The sequence below is a fragment of the Prunus dulcis genome, chromosome 2, assembly GCF_902201215.1.
Source record: "Prunus dulcis chromosome 2, ALMONDv2, whole genome shotgun sequence".
NCBI lineage: Eukaryota > Viridiplantae > Streptophyta > Magnoliopsida > Rosales > Rosaceae > Prunus > Prunus dulcis.
In genome coordinates this window covers 23,591,661-23,608,267 of record NC_047651.1, presented here as the reverse complement: position 1 = coordinate 23,608,267, position 16,607 = coordinate 23,591,661, and the positions used below count along the sequence as shown (strand labels likewise).

Below are 16,607 nucleotides of genomic sequence, written 5' to 3'. Positions count from 1 at the left end.
TCCAAATTGCATTAGCTTGTACTTTATAGATATTAATTTGCTAGTTTAAACATATCCAAAGTAAATATTAATCGGCCACTATACAATATTTTAATATAATTTTTATAACGTACATTATTCTTATTCAATAATATGTGAGAATTATTTGTATAATACGTGAACTTTGTGTGTCTTAATGAAAATTTTGTAAAACGTATGTGTATTAAGCATTACAAATACGTACAAACATGTACAATACGACTATTGTACGTTTGCTTTTTAAAAAAAGGAGATGCGTATAGAACACGAATGTATTATTGGAAACTACGTACGTACATACATATATATATATATATATTTCGACTAATTAAAGTAATTCAAAAAGGATAAGATATTACTTAATTACATATATTAAATGAGGAAGTTGGCCAAAAGAAAAAGTAAAGAAACTAATTATATATTTTTAAATTTTATACTTTGCCAAAAAAAAAAAAAACACATGAACACTTCTCCCGACGAAATTTCGTCGGCAAAGATCTATGCCGACAAAATTTGCCGGATTAGGTTTCCCCCGACGAAAATATCTTTGCCAACGAAATTTCGTCGGGAAAGGTCTTATTTTTGAAAAATAAATATAAACTTAGGATGTTTAGGTTAATTAATTTTTAAAAATTTTATTTTTAGTAACTACATAATGGGCATTGGAGATTTAATTAGTTGAATTAGAAATTATATTTTAATTATTATTTATTTAATGACTGATTTATGATTAAATATTTTAATTAACATCATGAATTATATTACTTAATGAATAGTAATTCAATTTCTATTTTTCTTTTTCTCCTTTAATATTCACTAAGTTAATTACTAATCAAAGTAATAAAAAAAAAAAGTGAAATACATACTATGCTACTTAAAGGGTGTAGCCTACCTTTTCATAAAAAAAATTTAAAAAAAAAAAAAATAATTTAAAAACTGAGTATAAGTATAGCCGTGCGGCTGTACTTTTTTTGGGTTTTAAAAAAAGAGCATCCAGCGATTAGGCGCCACGTGTCCCAAAAAGTAGTATAGCCGCACGGCTAGACTATTTTTCAAAAAGAAAAATATAGTACAGCCGCACGGCTATACTATGTAAATATAGTATTTAATAAATAAATAAAAGAAAGAAGGACCCTCCAAATTGCATTAGCTTGTACTTTATAGATATTAATTTGCTAGTTTAAACATATCCAAAGTAGATATTAATAGGCCACTATACAATATTTTAATATAATTTTTATAACGTACATTATTCTTATTCAATAATATGTGAGAATTATTCGTATAATACGTGAACTTTTGTGTCTTCATGAAAATTTTGTATAAAGTATGTGTATTAAGCATTACAAATCGTACAAACATGTACAATACGACTATTGTACGTTGAGATGCGTATAGAACACGAATGTATTATTGGAAATTACGTACGTACGTATATATATATATATATATATTACGACTAATTAAAGTAATTGAAAAAGGATAAGGTATTACTTAATTACATATATTAAATGAAGTAAGTTGGCCAAAAGAAAAAGTAAAGAAACTAATTATATATTTTTAAATTTTATACTTTGCCAAAAAAAAAACACATGAACACTTCTCTCGACGAAATTTCGTCGGCAAAGATCTATGCCGACGAAATTTGCCGGATTAGGTTTTCCCCGACGAAAATATCTTTGCCGACGCATTTTCGTCGGGAAAGGTCTTATTTTTGAAAAATAAATATAAACTTAGGATGTTTTGGTTAATTAATTTTTAAAAATTTTATTTTTAGTAATTACATAATGGGCATTGGAGATTTAATTAGTTGAATCAAAAATTATATTTTAATTATTATTTATTTAATGACTGATTTATGATTAAATATTTTAATTAACATCATGAATTATATTACTTAATGAATAGTAATTCAATTTCTATTTTTCTTTTTCTCCTTTAATATTCACTAAGTTAATTACTAATCAAAGGAATTAAAAAAAAGTGAAATACATACTATGCTACTTAAAGGGTGTAGCCTACCTTTTCATAAAAAAATTAAAAATTAAAAATTAAAAAAATGAGTATAAGTATAGCCGTGCGGCGGTACTTTTTTTGGTTTTAAAAAAAGAAGCCTCCAGCGATTAGGCGCCACGTGTCCCGAAAAGTAGTATAGCCGCACGGCTAGACTATTTTTCAAAAAGAAAAATATAGTGCAGCCGCACGGCTATACTATGTAAATATAGTATTTAATAAATAAATAAAAGAAAGAAGGACCCTCCAAATTGCATTAGCTTGTACTTTATAGATATTAATTTGCTAGTTTAAACATATCCAAAGTAAATATTAATCGGCCATTATACAATATTTTAATATAATTTTTATAACGTACATTATTCTTATTCAATAATATGTGAGAATTATTCGTATAATACGTGAACTTTGTGTGTCTTAATGAAAATTTTGTATAAAGTATGTGTATTAAGCATTACAAATACGTACAAACATGTACAATACGACTGTTGTACGTTGAGATGCGTATAGAACACGAATGTATTATTGGAAACTACGTACGTACGTACATATATATTTCGACTAATTAAAGTAATTCAAAAAGGATAAGATATTACTTAATTACATATATTAAATGACGAACGTTGGCCAAAAGAAAAAGTAAAGAAACTAATTATATATTTTTAAATTTTATACTTTACCAAAAAAGAAAATAAAAAGACACATGAACACTTCTCCCGACGAAAGTTCGTCGGCAAAGATCTATGCCGACAACATTTGCCGAATTAGGTTTCCCGCGACGAAAATATCTTTGCCGACGAAATTTCGTCGGGAAAGTTCTTATTTATGAAAAATAAATATAAATTTAGGATGTTTAGGTTAATTAATTTTTAGTAACTACATAATGGGCATTGGAGATTTAATTAGTTGAATTAGAAATAAGTATAGCCGTGCGGCTGTAATTTTTCGGGTTTTAAAAAAAAGGAGCCTCCAGCGATCAGGCGCCACGTGTTCCAAAAACTAGTATAGCCGCATGGCTAGACTATTTTTAGTACAGCCGCACGGCTATACTATGTAGATATAGTATTTAAGAAATAAATAAAAGAAAGAAGGACCCTCCAAATCGCATTAGCTTGTACTTTATAGATATTAATTTGCTAGTTTAAACATATCCAAAGTAAATATTAATCGGCCACTATACAATATTTTAATATAATTTTTACAACGTACATTATTCTTATTCAATAATATGTGAGAATTGTTCGTATAATACGTGAACTTTGTGTGTCTTAATAAAAATTTTGTATAAAGTATGTGTATTAAGTATTACAAATACGTACAAACATGTACAATACGACTATTGTACGTTGAGATGTGTATATAACACGAATGTATTATTGGAAACTACGTATGTACATATATATATATATTACGACTAATTAAAGTAATTCAAAAAGGATAAGATATTACTTAATTACATATATTAAATGAAGGAAGTTGGCCAAAAGAAAAAGTAAAGAAACTAATTTTATATTTTTAAAATTTTATACTTTTCAAAAAAAAAAAAAAATGAACACTTCTCCCGACGAAATTTCGTCGGCAAAGATCTATGCCGACAAAATTTGCCGGATTAGGTTTCCCCCGACGAAAATATCTTTGCCGACGAAATTTCGTCGGGAAAGGTCTTATTTTTGAAAAATAAACATAAATTTAGGATGTTTAGGTTAATTAATTTTTAGTAACTACATAATGGGCATTGGAGATTTAATTAGTTGAATTAGAAATTATATTTTAATTGTTATTTATTTAATGACTGATTTATGATTAAATATTTTAATTAACATCATGAATTATATTACTTAATGAATAGTAATTCAATTTTTATTTTTCTTTTTCTCCTTTAATATTCACTTACTCTGTGTTTTTTTTTAAAAAAGGGTAGACACGTGGCGCCTAAACGTTGGGGTCCTCCTTTTTATATTGAAAATAGTATAGCCGAACGGCTATACTCAGTTTTTATTTTTTAATTAAAAAGTGGACACGTGGCGCCTAAACGTTGGGGTCCTCCTTTTTATATTAAAAATAGTATCGCCACACGGCTATACTCAGTTTTTTATTTTTTAATAAATATGGACACGTGGCGCCTAAACATTGGAGTCATCCTTTTTATATTAAAAATAGTATAGCTGCACGGCTATACTCAGTTTATTATTTTTTAATAAAAGTGGACACGTGGCGCCTAAACGTAGGGGTCCTCCCTTTTATATTAAAAATAGTACAGCCGCACGGCTATACTCAGTTTTTGAAAATTTTTTTTATTTTAAGAATGTAAATTTTTATGAAAAGTTTGGCTACACCCTTTAAGTAGCATAGTATGTATTTCACCTTTTTAATTACTTTGATTAGTAATTAACTTAGTGAATATTAAAGGAGAAAAAGAAAAAGAGAAATTGAATTACTATTCATTAAGTAATATATTTCATGAAGTTAATTAAAATATTTAATCATAATCAGTCATTAAGTAAATAATAATTAAAATATAATTGCTAATTCAACTAATTAAATCTCCAAATATATTATGTAGTTAATAAAAATAAAATTTTAAAAATTAATTAACCTAAACATCCTAAGTTTATATTTATTTTTTAAAAATAAGACCTCTCCCGACGAAATTTCGTCGGCAAAGAATTTTCGTCGGGGGAAACCTAATCCGGCAAATTTTGTCGGCATAGATCTTTGCCGACGAAATTTCGTCGGGAGAAGTCTTCATTTTGTTTTTTTTTTTTTTTTTGAAAAGTATAAATTTTTAAAATATAAAATTAGTTTCTTTACTTTTCCTCTTGGCCAACTTCCTTCATTTAATATATGTAATTAAGTAATATCTTATTCTTTTTTAATTACTTTAATTAGTCATCATATATATATATATATATATATGTGTGTGTGTGTGTGTATATACGTACGTAGTTTCCAATAATACATTCGTGTTCTATACGTATCTCCTTTTTTTAAAAAGCAAACGTACAATAGTCGTATTGTACATGTTTGTACGTATATGTAATGCTTTTTAAATTTTTTTTTTTAAATCTAATCCTTTTTAATAAACATATAATTACTTTCTTTGCTTTTGTTTTTTGGCCCACTTCTTTAATTCAATACATGTAATTGAGTAACATCTTAGCCTTTTTGAATTAATTTAATTAGTATTAAAAAATTATAGAAAAAGTCCACAAAATAATTAAATTCTATTTACATAGTACCGCCGTGCGGCTGTACCATTTTTCTTTTTGAAAAATAGTCTAGCCGGTCGGCTATACTGTTTTGCGACACGTGGCGCCTAATCGCTATAGTCTCTTTTTTTAAACAAAAAACAGTAAAGCCGCACGGCTATACTCTGTGTTTTTTTTTTATAAAAAAAGTAGACACGTGGCGCCTAAACGTTGGGGTCCTCCTTTTTATATTAAAAATAGTATAGCCGAACGACTATACTCTGTTTTTATTTTTTAATTAAAAAGTGGACACGTGGGGCCTAAACGTTGGGGTCCTCCATTTTATATTAAAAATAGTATAGCCGCATGGCTATACTCAGTTTTTTATTTTTTAATAAAAGTGGACACGTGGCGCCTAAACGTTGGGGTCTCCTTTTTATATTAAAAATAGTATAGCCGCACGGCTATACTCAGTTTTTTATTTTTTAATACAAGTGGACACGTGGCGCCTAAACGTAGGGGTCCTCCCTTTTATATGAAAAATAGTACAGCCGCACGGCTATACTCAGTTTTTGAAATTTTTTTTTTTTTTTTCAGAATTTAAATTTTTATGAAAAGTTTGGCTACACCCTTTAAGTAGCATAAAAAATTTTCAAAAATAAGACCTTTCCCGACGAAATTTCGTCGGCAAAGATATTTTCGTCGGGGAAAACCTAATCCGGCAAGTTTTGTCGGCATAGATCTTTGCCGACGCAATTTCGTCGGGAGAAGTGTTCATGTGGCTTTTTTTTTTTTTTTTTTGGCAAAGTATAAAATTTAAAAATATATAATTAGTTTCTTTATTTTTTCTTTTGGCCAACTTTCTTCATTTAATATATGTAATTAAGTAATATCTTATTCTTTTTGAATTACTTTAATTAGTCGTAATATATATATATATATATGTACGTACGTACGTAATTTCCAATAATACATTCGTGTTCTATACGCATCTCAACGTACAATAGTTGTATTGTACATGTTTGTACGTATTTGTAATGCTTAATACACATACTTTATACAAAATTTTCATTAAGACACACAAAGTTCACTTATTATACGAATAATTCTCACATATTATTGAATAAGAATAATGTAGGTTATAACAATTATATTAAAATATTGTATAGTGGCCGATTAATATTTACTTTGGATATGTTTAAACTAGCAAATTAATATCTACAAAGTACAAGCTAATGCAATTTGGAGGGTCCTTCTTTCTTTTTTATTTATTTATTAAATACTATATTTACATAGTATAGCCGTGCGGCTGTAATATATTTTTCTTTTTGAAAAATAGTTTAGCCGTGCGGCTGTACTACTTTTTGGGACACGTGGCGCCTAATCGCTGGAGGCTCCTTTTTTGTAAAACCAAAAAATGTACAGCCGCACGGCTATACTTATACTCAGTTTTTTAAATTTTTTTTTAAAATTTTTTTTATGAAAAGTTAGGCTACACCCTTTAAGTAGCATACTATGTATTTCACTTTTTTTTAATTACTTTGATTAGTAATTAACTTAGTGAATATTAAAGGAGAAAAAGAAAAATAGAAATTGAATTACTATTCATTAAGTAATATAATTCATGATGTTAATTAAAATATTTAATCATAAATCAGTCATTAAATAAATAATAATTAAAATATAATTTCTAATTCAACTAATTAAATCTCCAATGCCCATTATGTTGTTACTAAAAATTAATTAACCTAAACATCCTAAATTTATATTTATTTTTCAAAAATAAGACCTTTCCCGACGAAATTTCGTCAAAGATATTTTCGTCGGGTGAAACCTAATCCGGCAAAGTTTGTCGGCATAGATCTTTGCCGACGAATTTTCGTCGGGAGAAGTGTTCATGTGTTTTTTTTTTTTTTTTTGGCAAAGTATAAAATTTAAAAATATGTAATTAGTTTCTTTACTTTTTCTTTTGGCCAACTTCCTTCATTTAATATATGTAATTAAGTAATATCTTATCCTTTTTGAATTACTTTAATTAGTCGTAATGTATATATATATATATATATGTACGTACGTACGTAATTTCCAATAATACATTCGTGTTCTATACGCATCTCAACGTACAATAGTCGTATTAAATGTTAACGTACAATAGCCGTTGGAGCCTCTCAATCTGTAGGTTCCCGAGCGAAGGATACCGATGACTTCATAGGGTCCTTCCCAGGAAGGTCCGAGGGTTCCTTCCGTGGTATCCTTCGTCGCAAGTGACACCTTGCGCATGACCCAGTCCCCGATTCGGAAAGAGCGGGGTCTGACCCTAGAGTCGTAATACCGAGACACACGCTGTTTGTAGGCTTCATTCCGAAGGTTGGCTTGCGCTCGGTGCTCCTCGAGTAGGTCAAGGCTTAGAGACATGGCCTCCTCGTTCTCCTTCGGTGCGAAGGATTCCGTTCGGTAGGAAGGTTCGCCGATTTCCACGGGTACCACTGCTTCCGATCCAAAGGCCATAGAAAAAGGGGTTTCTCCAGTGGACGTTCGGTAAGACGTTCGAATGGCCCACAGTGCTTCGGGAAGCTTTTCCGGCCAGGCTCCCTTTGCCTTGTCCAGCTGCCGTTTCAGCAGTTTCTTCACTATTTTGTTTATTGCTTCGACCTGACCGTTTGACTGGGGATGGGCCGGCGATGCAAAAAACAAGTTGATTTTCAAACGGGTGCAAAATTGCCTGAAGAGTTCCGAATCGAATTGCCTGCCGTTATCGGTAATGATAGCATATGGGATACCGAATCGGCAACATATGTGAGTCCAGACGAAATCTTCAATCTTTGCTGCCGTTATGGTTGCAAGAGGTTCGGCTTCTACCCATTTGGTGAAGTAGTCAACGGCAACCACTGCATATTTTACCTGCCCCTTGCCTTGCGGCATTGGGCCAATCAGGTCCAGTCCCCATTGCGCGAAAGGCCAAGGACTTACAATCGGCGTGAGGGGTTCGGCAGGGATATGTGGGATATTACCGAAGCGCTGGCATTTGTCACATCTCTTCACCAGTGTATTGGCGTCCTGATGCATGGTTGGCCAAAAGTATCCCTGCCGAAAGACTTTGTAGGCGAGAGATCGGGACCCGGAATGATCGCCACACACACCGCTGTGAATCTCCCGAAGGATGTACTCTCCTTGCTCTGCCGTGAGGCATTTGAGATACGGGGTAGTGTAGCCGCGCTTGTAGAGTACATCGTTGATAACTGTGTATCATGCTGATCGGTATCTCAGCTTTCGGGCCTGGGCTTTATCCTCAGGAAGGGTGCCGTTCGTCAGGTATAAGTAGATGGGAGACATCCATGTATCCTCATACCGTACGGCACACGCTTCGGAGGTTACCGTGCTCGGTTGGGCAAGGATCTCCACTGGTACCTTTCTTCCGACTTTGTCGTTTATCGCCGAAGCGAGTCTTGCCAAAGCATCGGCATGGCTGTTTTCGCCTCTGGGGATCTGTTTAATCTCGTATGCTTGGAAACTTCGGAGTAGCTGATGGGCGGTTGAAAGGTAGGCGTACATGGAGGCGTCCTTGGCGGCGAAGTCTGCCGTTACCTGGTTCACAATGAGCTGGGAGTCGCTGTGAATTCGGATTTGCTTTGCATTCATGCTCTTGGCTAACCGAAGGCCGGCCAAGAGGGCTTCGTATTCCGCTTCATTGTTGGATGTCCGGAAGTCGAATCGGAGGGCGTACTCGATTTTGAGTCCGTCCGGTGTTGTCAGCACCAAGCCTGCTCCGCATCCTTGCTGGTTTGCCGAGCCATCGACGTGCAAACCCCAGACGGGAGTTGATGTGTCGAGGCGTTCGGCGCCTGGTTGATCCGGCAAGATGGTCTCGGTAATCGCCTCAGATGTCGGTTGTACTGTTGCTGGGGTAAGCTCGGAGATAAAATCGGCAACAGCCTGGCCCTTCTCCGCGGGCCTCGGAACGAACTGTATGTCGAATTCCCCGAGTTCGATCGCCCATTTGATCAATCGGCCCGAAATTTCTGGTTTTTGGAGGACTTGCCGGAGGGGTTGGTTGGTCAGGACTTTGATCCCGTGTGCCTGGAAGTATGGCCGAAGTCTTCGTGCCGAGACAACAAGGGCTAGAGCCAGCTGCTCTAATGGTGGATACCGAAGTTCCGCACTCTGGAGTGCCTTGCTGACATAGAAGATTGGTAATTCTGCCTTCTCTGGTTTCCGAATTAGTACCGAGCTGACGGCAGTTCCGGATACCGAGAGGTAGAGGTAGAGAATTTCCCCAGGCAGCGGTTTTGACAAAAGGGGGGCTTTGCTCATGTAGTTCTTCAGGGCTTGAAATGCGTTATCACATTCGGCAGTCCATGTGATATCCCGTTTGCCCCCTTTCAAGGCTTTGAAGAACGGTACACATTTATCGGTAGCCTTCGATATGAAACGGGTCAGGGCGGCCACGCGTCCGGTAAGGCTCTGAATGTCCTTCGTCGTCTTCGGCCTCTCCATATCGATGATTGCCTTTATTTTCTCGGGATTAGCCTCAATCCCCCTCTGACTGATCATGAATCCGAGGAATTTCCCGGAAGATACACCGAAGGCGCATTTCTTCGGGTTCAGCCTCATCCTGTACTCTTTGAGTATGCCGAACATGATCGATAAGTTCTGCAGGTGATCTTCGGCAGTTCTGCTTTTTACCAGCATGTCGTCAACATAAACCTCCATGATGTTGCCGATGTAACCGGCGAAGATTTTGTTGACGAGCCTTTGGTAAGTTGCCCCCGCGTTCTTCAGACCGAACGGCATGACATTATAACAGTACAACCCTTTGTCCGTTATGAATGCGGTATGCTCGCTGTCGGGAGGGTGCATGAATATCTGGTTATAGCCGGAGTAGGCATCCATAAAGCTCAGCAGTTCGTGGCCGGCAGTGGCGTCCACGAGCTGGTCTATCCGTGGTAACGGAAAGCTGTCCTTCGGGCAGGCCTTGTTGAGGTCGGTATAGTCTTGGCACATCCGCCACCCGCCCGTGGACTTTCTTACCATGACGGAGTTGGCAAGCCATACCGGATACGTTGCTTCCCGGATGAAACCGATGGTTTGAAGTTTCTCGACTTCCGTGCGCATCGCCTCATACCGTTCGGCATCGTATGATCGGCGCTTCTGCCTTACGGGCTTATAGGCGGAGGAGATGGTGAGTTTATGGCTAATCACGTCCGGGGCGATGCCGGGCATGTCCTCGTAAGACCATGCGAAAACTTCCGAATGATGCCGCAAGAAGTCTATGAATTGCGTTCGGAGGTTCGCAGTGAGTCTAGTGCCGATCCTAACCTGTCGGTCGGGCTGTTCATCGCTCAAGGTTATGGTTTCCAATTCTTCGGCAGGTTGTGTGTGAGGGGTGGGAGATTCATCTCTAGGGTCGTCAACCGGTCCAGTACCGTTCGGTAAACCCTTGCACCGTCATGGTCTCGTTGGGGAGTATGAACGAGGTTGCCTTGAGCGCCGTAGCGTAGCAAGTCCGCGCGCTGAATTGATTTCCCCGGATTGCCCCCGTGCCGTTCGGGGTAGGGAACTTCATCAACAGCATGTGGGGCGAAAGATGCGCCTTGATCCTCGTCAGTGCCGTTCGGCCAACGATAACGTTGTATGCCGTCGGGCAGTCGACGATGAGGAACTGATCGTACGTTGTTGCTTTTTCTCGGCGCCGTGCCAAATGTAATTGGCAGTCTGACACTACCGATTGGTTGGACCAAGTCTCCAGAGAAGCTTAACAGAGGTGTCAACTGCCGGTCGACTTGGTTGTCATTGATTCCCATCTCTCTGAAAGCTTCAGCAAAGATTACGCTCACGGAGCTCCCGGTATCGATCAGCACTCGCCCTACATCGTAATCGGCAATTTCAGCTCGGATGATCATTGGGTCGTCGTGGGGATAGAGGATTCCCTCTTCTTCCTCTTGGCAAAATGTGATCGGCTCCCAACGAACTTTTGGTGTTTCCTGGAACCGATTCATCTCTATTCCGAGCACCTGAGGGAACTGTGCGGCACGCACATACTGTTTCATCGAACGGTGGCTCGTCCCCGCAACGGTAGGTCCTCCGCTGATAGTGCTGATCATGTTTATCTGCCGAGGAGGGTTCGGCACCGGCGCCGTTGGCGGCCGGGCGATATACTGGTCCAGTTTCCCTTCTCGGATCAGCCGCTCCACAATCTTTCTCAAACTTATACAATCTTCCGTGTTGTGGCTGTTGTGCTGATGGTATCGGCAGAATTTACCGGTCTCCCGGTTGTCTTGCCGATTGGGTCTTCTAACATTCGGCTTCGGTATGGCCTCCTGTTCGTTCATCAGAACGGTTTCATACGTGGTATTCAGCAGGGTGAAGACCTCGTTGCCGTGGTCACGGTTGGGCAGGGGTCCTCGGTTGTCGTTGTGACCATACCGACCTTTCCCTTTCTTTGGCTGATCTCTCCGATCGTCACGGTTATCTTTCCGCTTATGGCCCGCCGAATATGAGTCGGTCCTATCGTAGGATGGCGCCTTCGCAGGGTAAGCGTTTGGCTTGGCATCCTCTCGGCGTGCCGAAGCGCTTGGTTTTGAGTTGAAGTACTCGGCCTTGGCGTGCACCGCCGCCTGCTTCATCAGCTCATCATACGTGCGCCAGTTGCTGCTGTGTACTAGGTATCGAAAATGCGAGGACCGAAGGCCACTCTTGAAGGCGCCGTAGGCTGCCCTATCATCTGTTTCCGGACACCTTGAGTACTCGTGACTGAAACGCGCCGCGTACTCCCTCAATGGCTCGTCCTCCCTCTGCCGAATTGTGTACAGATCATCGGCAGAGTAAAGACGGTCCGTTTGGATCATGAAGTGGTTGAGGAAAATTTGCTTCAGCTCGTCAAAAGAATCTATTGTTTCCGGCTCCAAACGGTAGAACCAATTCAGGGCTGCCTCTCTAAGTGAAGACGGGAATAACAGACACTGCCCCTCGTCGCTCAGACCCTTGCATCCGATGGCGGATTGAAACGAATGAAGGTGGGTTAAGGGGTCCTCGGTCCCAGTATAGAACGGTATGCGCAGTGGTTGTACTTCCCGATCCTGCCGAGAGCGACGGATGCGTCCCGTGAACGGCCCGGGCCGAAGCTTTCCCCACTCTGGTTCCTGGGAGCGAGCCTTGTCGTTTTCCATTTTCTGGACCTTCTGAAAAAGGAGTCGGACAACAGGGTCTCGGCTTGGGATTCCTTCGGCATCATAGTCTTCCAAGCGCCTTCGCGGGCTCACGGAGTTATCCCCCAAGTATTGAGTTGATACCGAACGGTAGGTGGACGTTTGCGCATCGGAAGGGATATATTCGGATGCAGACTCCGTGGAGTTCAATCCTTGGACCTTCCGAATTGGTGACTTACTTCCCCCGGCGTTCATCCGGGATTCTCGTAGTCGAGCGCTAATCCTGATCGGGGATCTCTGTCTCTCTGCCTCCCGATCGTTAAGCCGGTGACGGCAATCAGAGTAGACCTTCTTCGGTACGTGCGGTTGATCCCTAGGTGTCGGCACCACCAGTTGTTTGGAGGGCGCGGGCGTTGCCCTTGCTGCCCTTCGGTGCCTCCTCCTATGAGGGGTTCCCAAGCTTTCGGAAGAGTGAGTCGTCTGGATGTTCTGCGGTTGCTGCTGGTGCAGCTGCCGTTGGGTTTCGTCCACTTTGGACGAAAGGTGGTGGTTGTGCTCCTGAAGCCTAGCCATGTCCTTTCGCAGAGATGCGATTTGGGCTACTAGCTCGGCCTCGGCGGTTGTTTGGGTTGATGGGGCGTTTCCGTAGGGAGTGCATGGGGGTAGCGCTGGGCTAGCCCCAGCTTGCCTTCCGAACGGTGCCCCGTCCTCCGATAGAAAAGTGGGTATTGAAGTGGTCCCCATGTGTTTAGGGGATAGTGGGTTAATTGTTTTTCGTTCCCACAGACGGCGCCAAACTGTTGATGCGAAAAAGTGGTTTGACACGTGGTTCGCCCAACTTAGTGATATTGTGTCTTCGGAAGGTAGTTAGTCTTCGGAAGATCAAGTTCCTGCAAAAAGGGAACGTTCGGTAAGACCTTGGGGTACCGGTGCGGTACCGGCCGAAGGCTCTCCGATGCTTAAGTAAGTACGGATTTAGTAAATATCAGATTACAGATCAAGCGATAGCGTACCGTTGATCGTTCTGTCTCCCCTTCTTTTGGGAATAGGGGTCTCCTTATATAGGCCTTGGGAGGTGTGCTTATTTTGGAATCTCCGATGTGGGACTGTAGGAGTGGATTATGGGCATGACACGTGTCCAAGAGCAAAAGCACCACGATGCGTATGATTCGGTAGGGTCTTTGCCGAATGGCTTGCAGTGTTAAATGTTAACTCCGTCCACGTGTCAGGTGGTCATTGGTCGTTAATATGCGGTATAAACATACATGTTTGTACGTATTTGTAATGCTTAATACACATACTTTATACAAAATTTTTATTAAGACACACAAAGTTCACATATTATACGAATAATTCTCACATATTATTGAATAAGAATAATGTACGTTATAAAAATTATATTAAAATATTGTATAGTGGCCGATTAATATTTACTTTGGATATGTTTAAACTAGCAAATTAATATCTAGAAAGTACAAGCTAATGCAATTTGGAGGGTCCTTCTTTCTTTTATTTATTTATTAAATACTATATTTACATAGTATAGCCGTGCGGCTGTACTATATTTTTCTTTTTGAAAAATATTCTAGCCGTGCGGCTCTACTACTTTTTGGGACACGTGGCGCCTAATCGCTGGGGGCTCCTTTTTTTTAAAACCAAAAAACGTACAGCCGCACGGCTATACTTATACTCAGTTTTTAAATTTTTTTTTTTTAAAAACTTTTTTTATGAAAAGGTAGGCCACACCCTTGAAGTAGCATAGTATGTATTTCACTTTTTTAATTACTTTGATTAGTAATTAACTTAGTGAATATTAAAGGAGAAAAAGAAAAATAGAAATTGAATTACTATTCGTTAAGTAATATAATTCATGATGTTAATTAAAATATTTAATCATAAATCAGTCATTAAATAAATAATAAATATAATATAATTTCTAATTCAACTAATTAAATCTCCAATGCCCATTATGTAGTTACTAAAAATAAAATTTTTAAAAATTAATTAACCTAAACATCCTAAGTTTATATTTGACAATTGTAGGAGCAGCGGAAGAATCATGATGAACATTGACAATTGACATAGGCTGACCAGAACCCCCTGAGGTAATTTGTGGTACCTCATTGGATTGGCCATCTTCATTAAACAAATCCTGCATATCCCCCATGGAGCCAAATAACACGGCAAGAATTAACACAAAATAAGAGGCAAAAAGGAAAAAATCTGTAGCAGTAAGGGAGGTATGCTATTCTAAGGCAAATATAACCCTAAGCTCTGATACCAAGTCAAATATAAGGATATATGGTGAATTTCTGATATTATTCTTCTCTCAAAGGAGGTGTATATATAGTGTACAATGTCTTCTTATCCAAGGAAAGATAAAAGCTAATCCTAATAGAACAAGTAATACAATATTTACAAGAATCTTTATATTAATTTCCTATCTAAATTAGGACCCACGCCAACATGTCTAACAGGGAACGTGACCTGCCCCCATCTCTTCCATTCCTGGACCTCCAATCCGCCCCTCTCCCTCCATCCCGACTACCTCTGCCATTCCACTCTCTAGACCTTTCACGATCTGAATCGCGTTCTTGATATCTGTCCCACTCCCTGTCATGATCCCTATCACGATACCTGTCCCTATCACTTGAATTACTTCTCCTTCTACTCTCATTTTCCTTCTCCCTCTGTTTCCTCCGTTCTTCTGCTTCTTTCTCCCTTGCTAACCTTTCTTCTTCTCTTGCCTTCTCCTTAGTTTCCTGAAAATAAAGTCCATGTATTGAAATCTCGGCGAAAGAAATGACTTTTTCCCTTAGCTTCAGTATTTCACCATTCAAAGAGAGACTCACCTTGTACTCAGTGATAAAATCTCGGACCATGCCATAACCAATATGCTGCTTCCCTGTAACATGAGACTGAGTCCTCTCTAAAGCATCATTGGCCACAAGAAATGAACCACATATCTCGCAGGGTGCCAATTTTTTCTCCTGTGCAAGCATCAACACTTTATCATTCTGAGGGTGTTGAGCCAAGGCTGTCTTCTCAGAATTAAGCATATCCACCTGTCAAAAGAAATTTTAAATAAATCAAAGTCAAATTTCATGTACCTGTAATTGTATGATAGAGAATCTAATAAAAGGTATGCACAATAATAAACATTGTGGGGCAGTGTGTAAACTTTCTGGAAAAATCATTTGCGATATAGGAAACTAGAAAAACTCAGGATATAATAGCAGCACCTTTCTCATGAGTGCTTCAGCTTCATCCACCTTTCCAGCTTCACCAAGGGTCTCAACTTGTTCCAGCAAGTTCTTTATCTTTTCCTCCAGAACAGACAACTGTTCAGACTTTTCCGCTGACAGTGGAGGTGCCGGTGCAGGTTCAACCTCCTGAGCAAGGCGTTCTCGCCCACGCTTTACTCTTCTATCTAAATCCATCACCTGCAACGCAAGTAGTATATGACCAATAAATATTGGTGAAAAAATAAACTAGAGATCATGAAGACCAACAGGAGATGTGTAACATACCAATTTCTCACAAAACTGAGCTAGTTCAGCTTCAAACTTGGGCACATATGCATCATGCCTTGGGGACTCCTCAAAACTAAAATCAATGACATGAAGAATTAAAATAGAAAGTATAGTCACATCCTGAAAGCAGGGGAAATAAGAAAAAAGAAAAGGCTGTAAACAAAAGTAAAAAGCAACAGGTTTTGAGCTGGAGGACATGATCAAAGGAGTGAAAAAAAAACTGGACAATCTGTAGTCTTCTGGTGCCTTGAACTTTGATATTAAAATTATGATATACCTGAAATGCAGTAAGTTCTTAAACTAAAGAAATGGGAGAATGCATTAAATGACCCCTGACCATCGCCTAAGGTCGAAAATAGAAGTTCGAGTTTTGCCAAAACCGTCTAGACATTCTTCTTAGACTCGTAATGATAGCAATTACATACCATTTCCCCCGATAATTCAGGATGGATTTATTACAATAAATTCAAGATAAAACTTGGAAAATCAGTACGATAGTAATAAATAAATAAAACTCCAGTTTTATTTGTTCTGTTTTTAATTGCTAGCTTAACAAAGGTCTCATGATGACTTTGTGTAATTGCGTTAACGGTTTAACAAATCAAATTGTTCTTTTAGAAAGAGGTTAAGCATACTTAAGGGTGACTTAATGCTTGAATTACCACGTAGAATAATGACATTCCACTCGTGATACTTGCTCTTGTAAGTTG

At 38.6% G+C, this 16,607-nt stretch overlaps 2 protein-coding genes across 2 annotated transcripts; both read right to left on the bottom strand.

Annotated features, from left to right (window-relative positions):
* Positions 1 to 8,465: 8,465 nt before the first annotated feature.
* On the bottom strand, positions 8,466 to 11,320 carry LOC117618428. Its single transcript, XM_034347995.1, has 3 exons — positions 10,643 to 11,320; positions 10,030 to 10,547; positions 8,466 to 9,891 (listed from the first exon to the last, which is right to left on the bottom strand). Exons 1-3 carry the CDS (start codon positions 11,318 to 11,320, stop codon positions 8,466 to 8,468), a joined length of 2,622 nt encoding a protein of 873 aa, XP_034203886.1.
* A 3,488-nt stretch (positions 11,321 to 14,808) lies between these two features.
* Positions 14,809 to 16,577, bottom strand: LOC117618427 (luc7-like protein 3). The gene is made up of 5 exons (XM_034347994.1): positions 16,560 to 16,577; positions 15,895 to 16,017; positions 15,607 to 15,807; positions 15,217 to 15,429; positions 14,809 to 15,126 (listed from the first exon to the last, which is right to left on the bottom strand). Exons 1-5 carry the CDS (start codon positions 16,575 to 16,577, stop codon positions 14,809 to 14,811), a joined length of 873 nt encoding a protein of 290 aa, XP_034203885.1.
* Positions 16,578 to 16,607: the final 30 nt, after the last annotated feature.

Coding starts and splice junctions, on each gene's coding strand:
- LOC117618428 (XM_034347995.1), bottom strand. CDS start 11,320: ATGATCAGCACTATCAGCGGAGGACCTACCGTTGCGGGGACGAGCCAC. Junction 10,548..10,642: donor GTGCAAGGGTTTACCGAACG/GTACTGGACCGG, acceptor AGCGATGAACAG/CCCGACCGACAGGTTAGGAT. Junction 9,892..10,029: donor GCATTCATAACGGACAAAGG/GTTGTACTGTTA, acceptor GGTAAAAAGCAG/AACTGCCGAAGATCACCTGC.
- LOC117618427 (XM_034347994.1), bottom strand. Junction 15,808..15,894: donor CTCAGTTTTGTGAGAAATTG/GTATGTTACACA, acceptor CTTGCGTTGCAG/GTGATGGATTTAGATAGAAG. Junction 15,127..15,216: donor ATTTTATCACTGAGTACAAG/GTGAGTCTCTCT, acceptor CTTTATTTTCAG/GAAACTAAGGAGAAGGCAAG.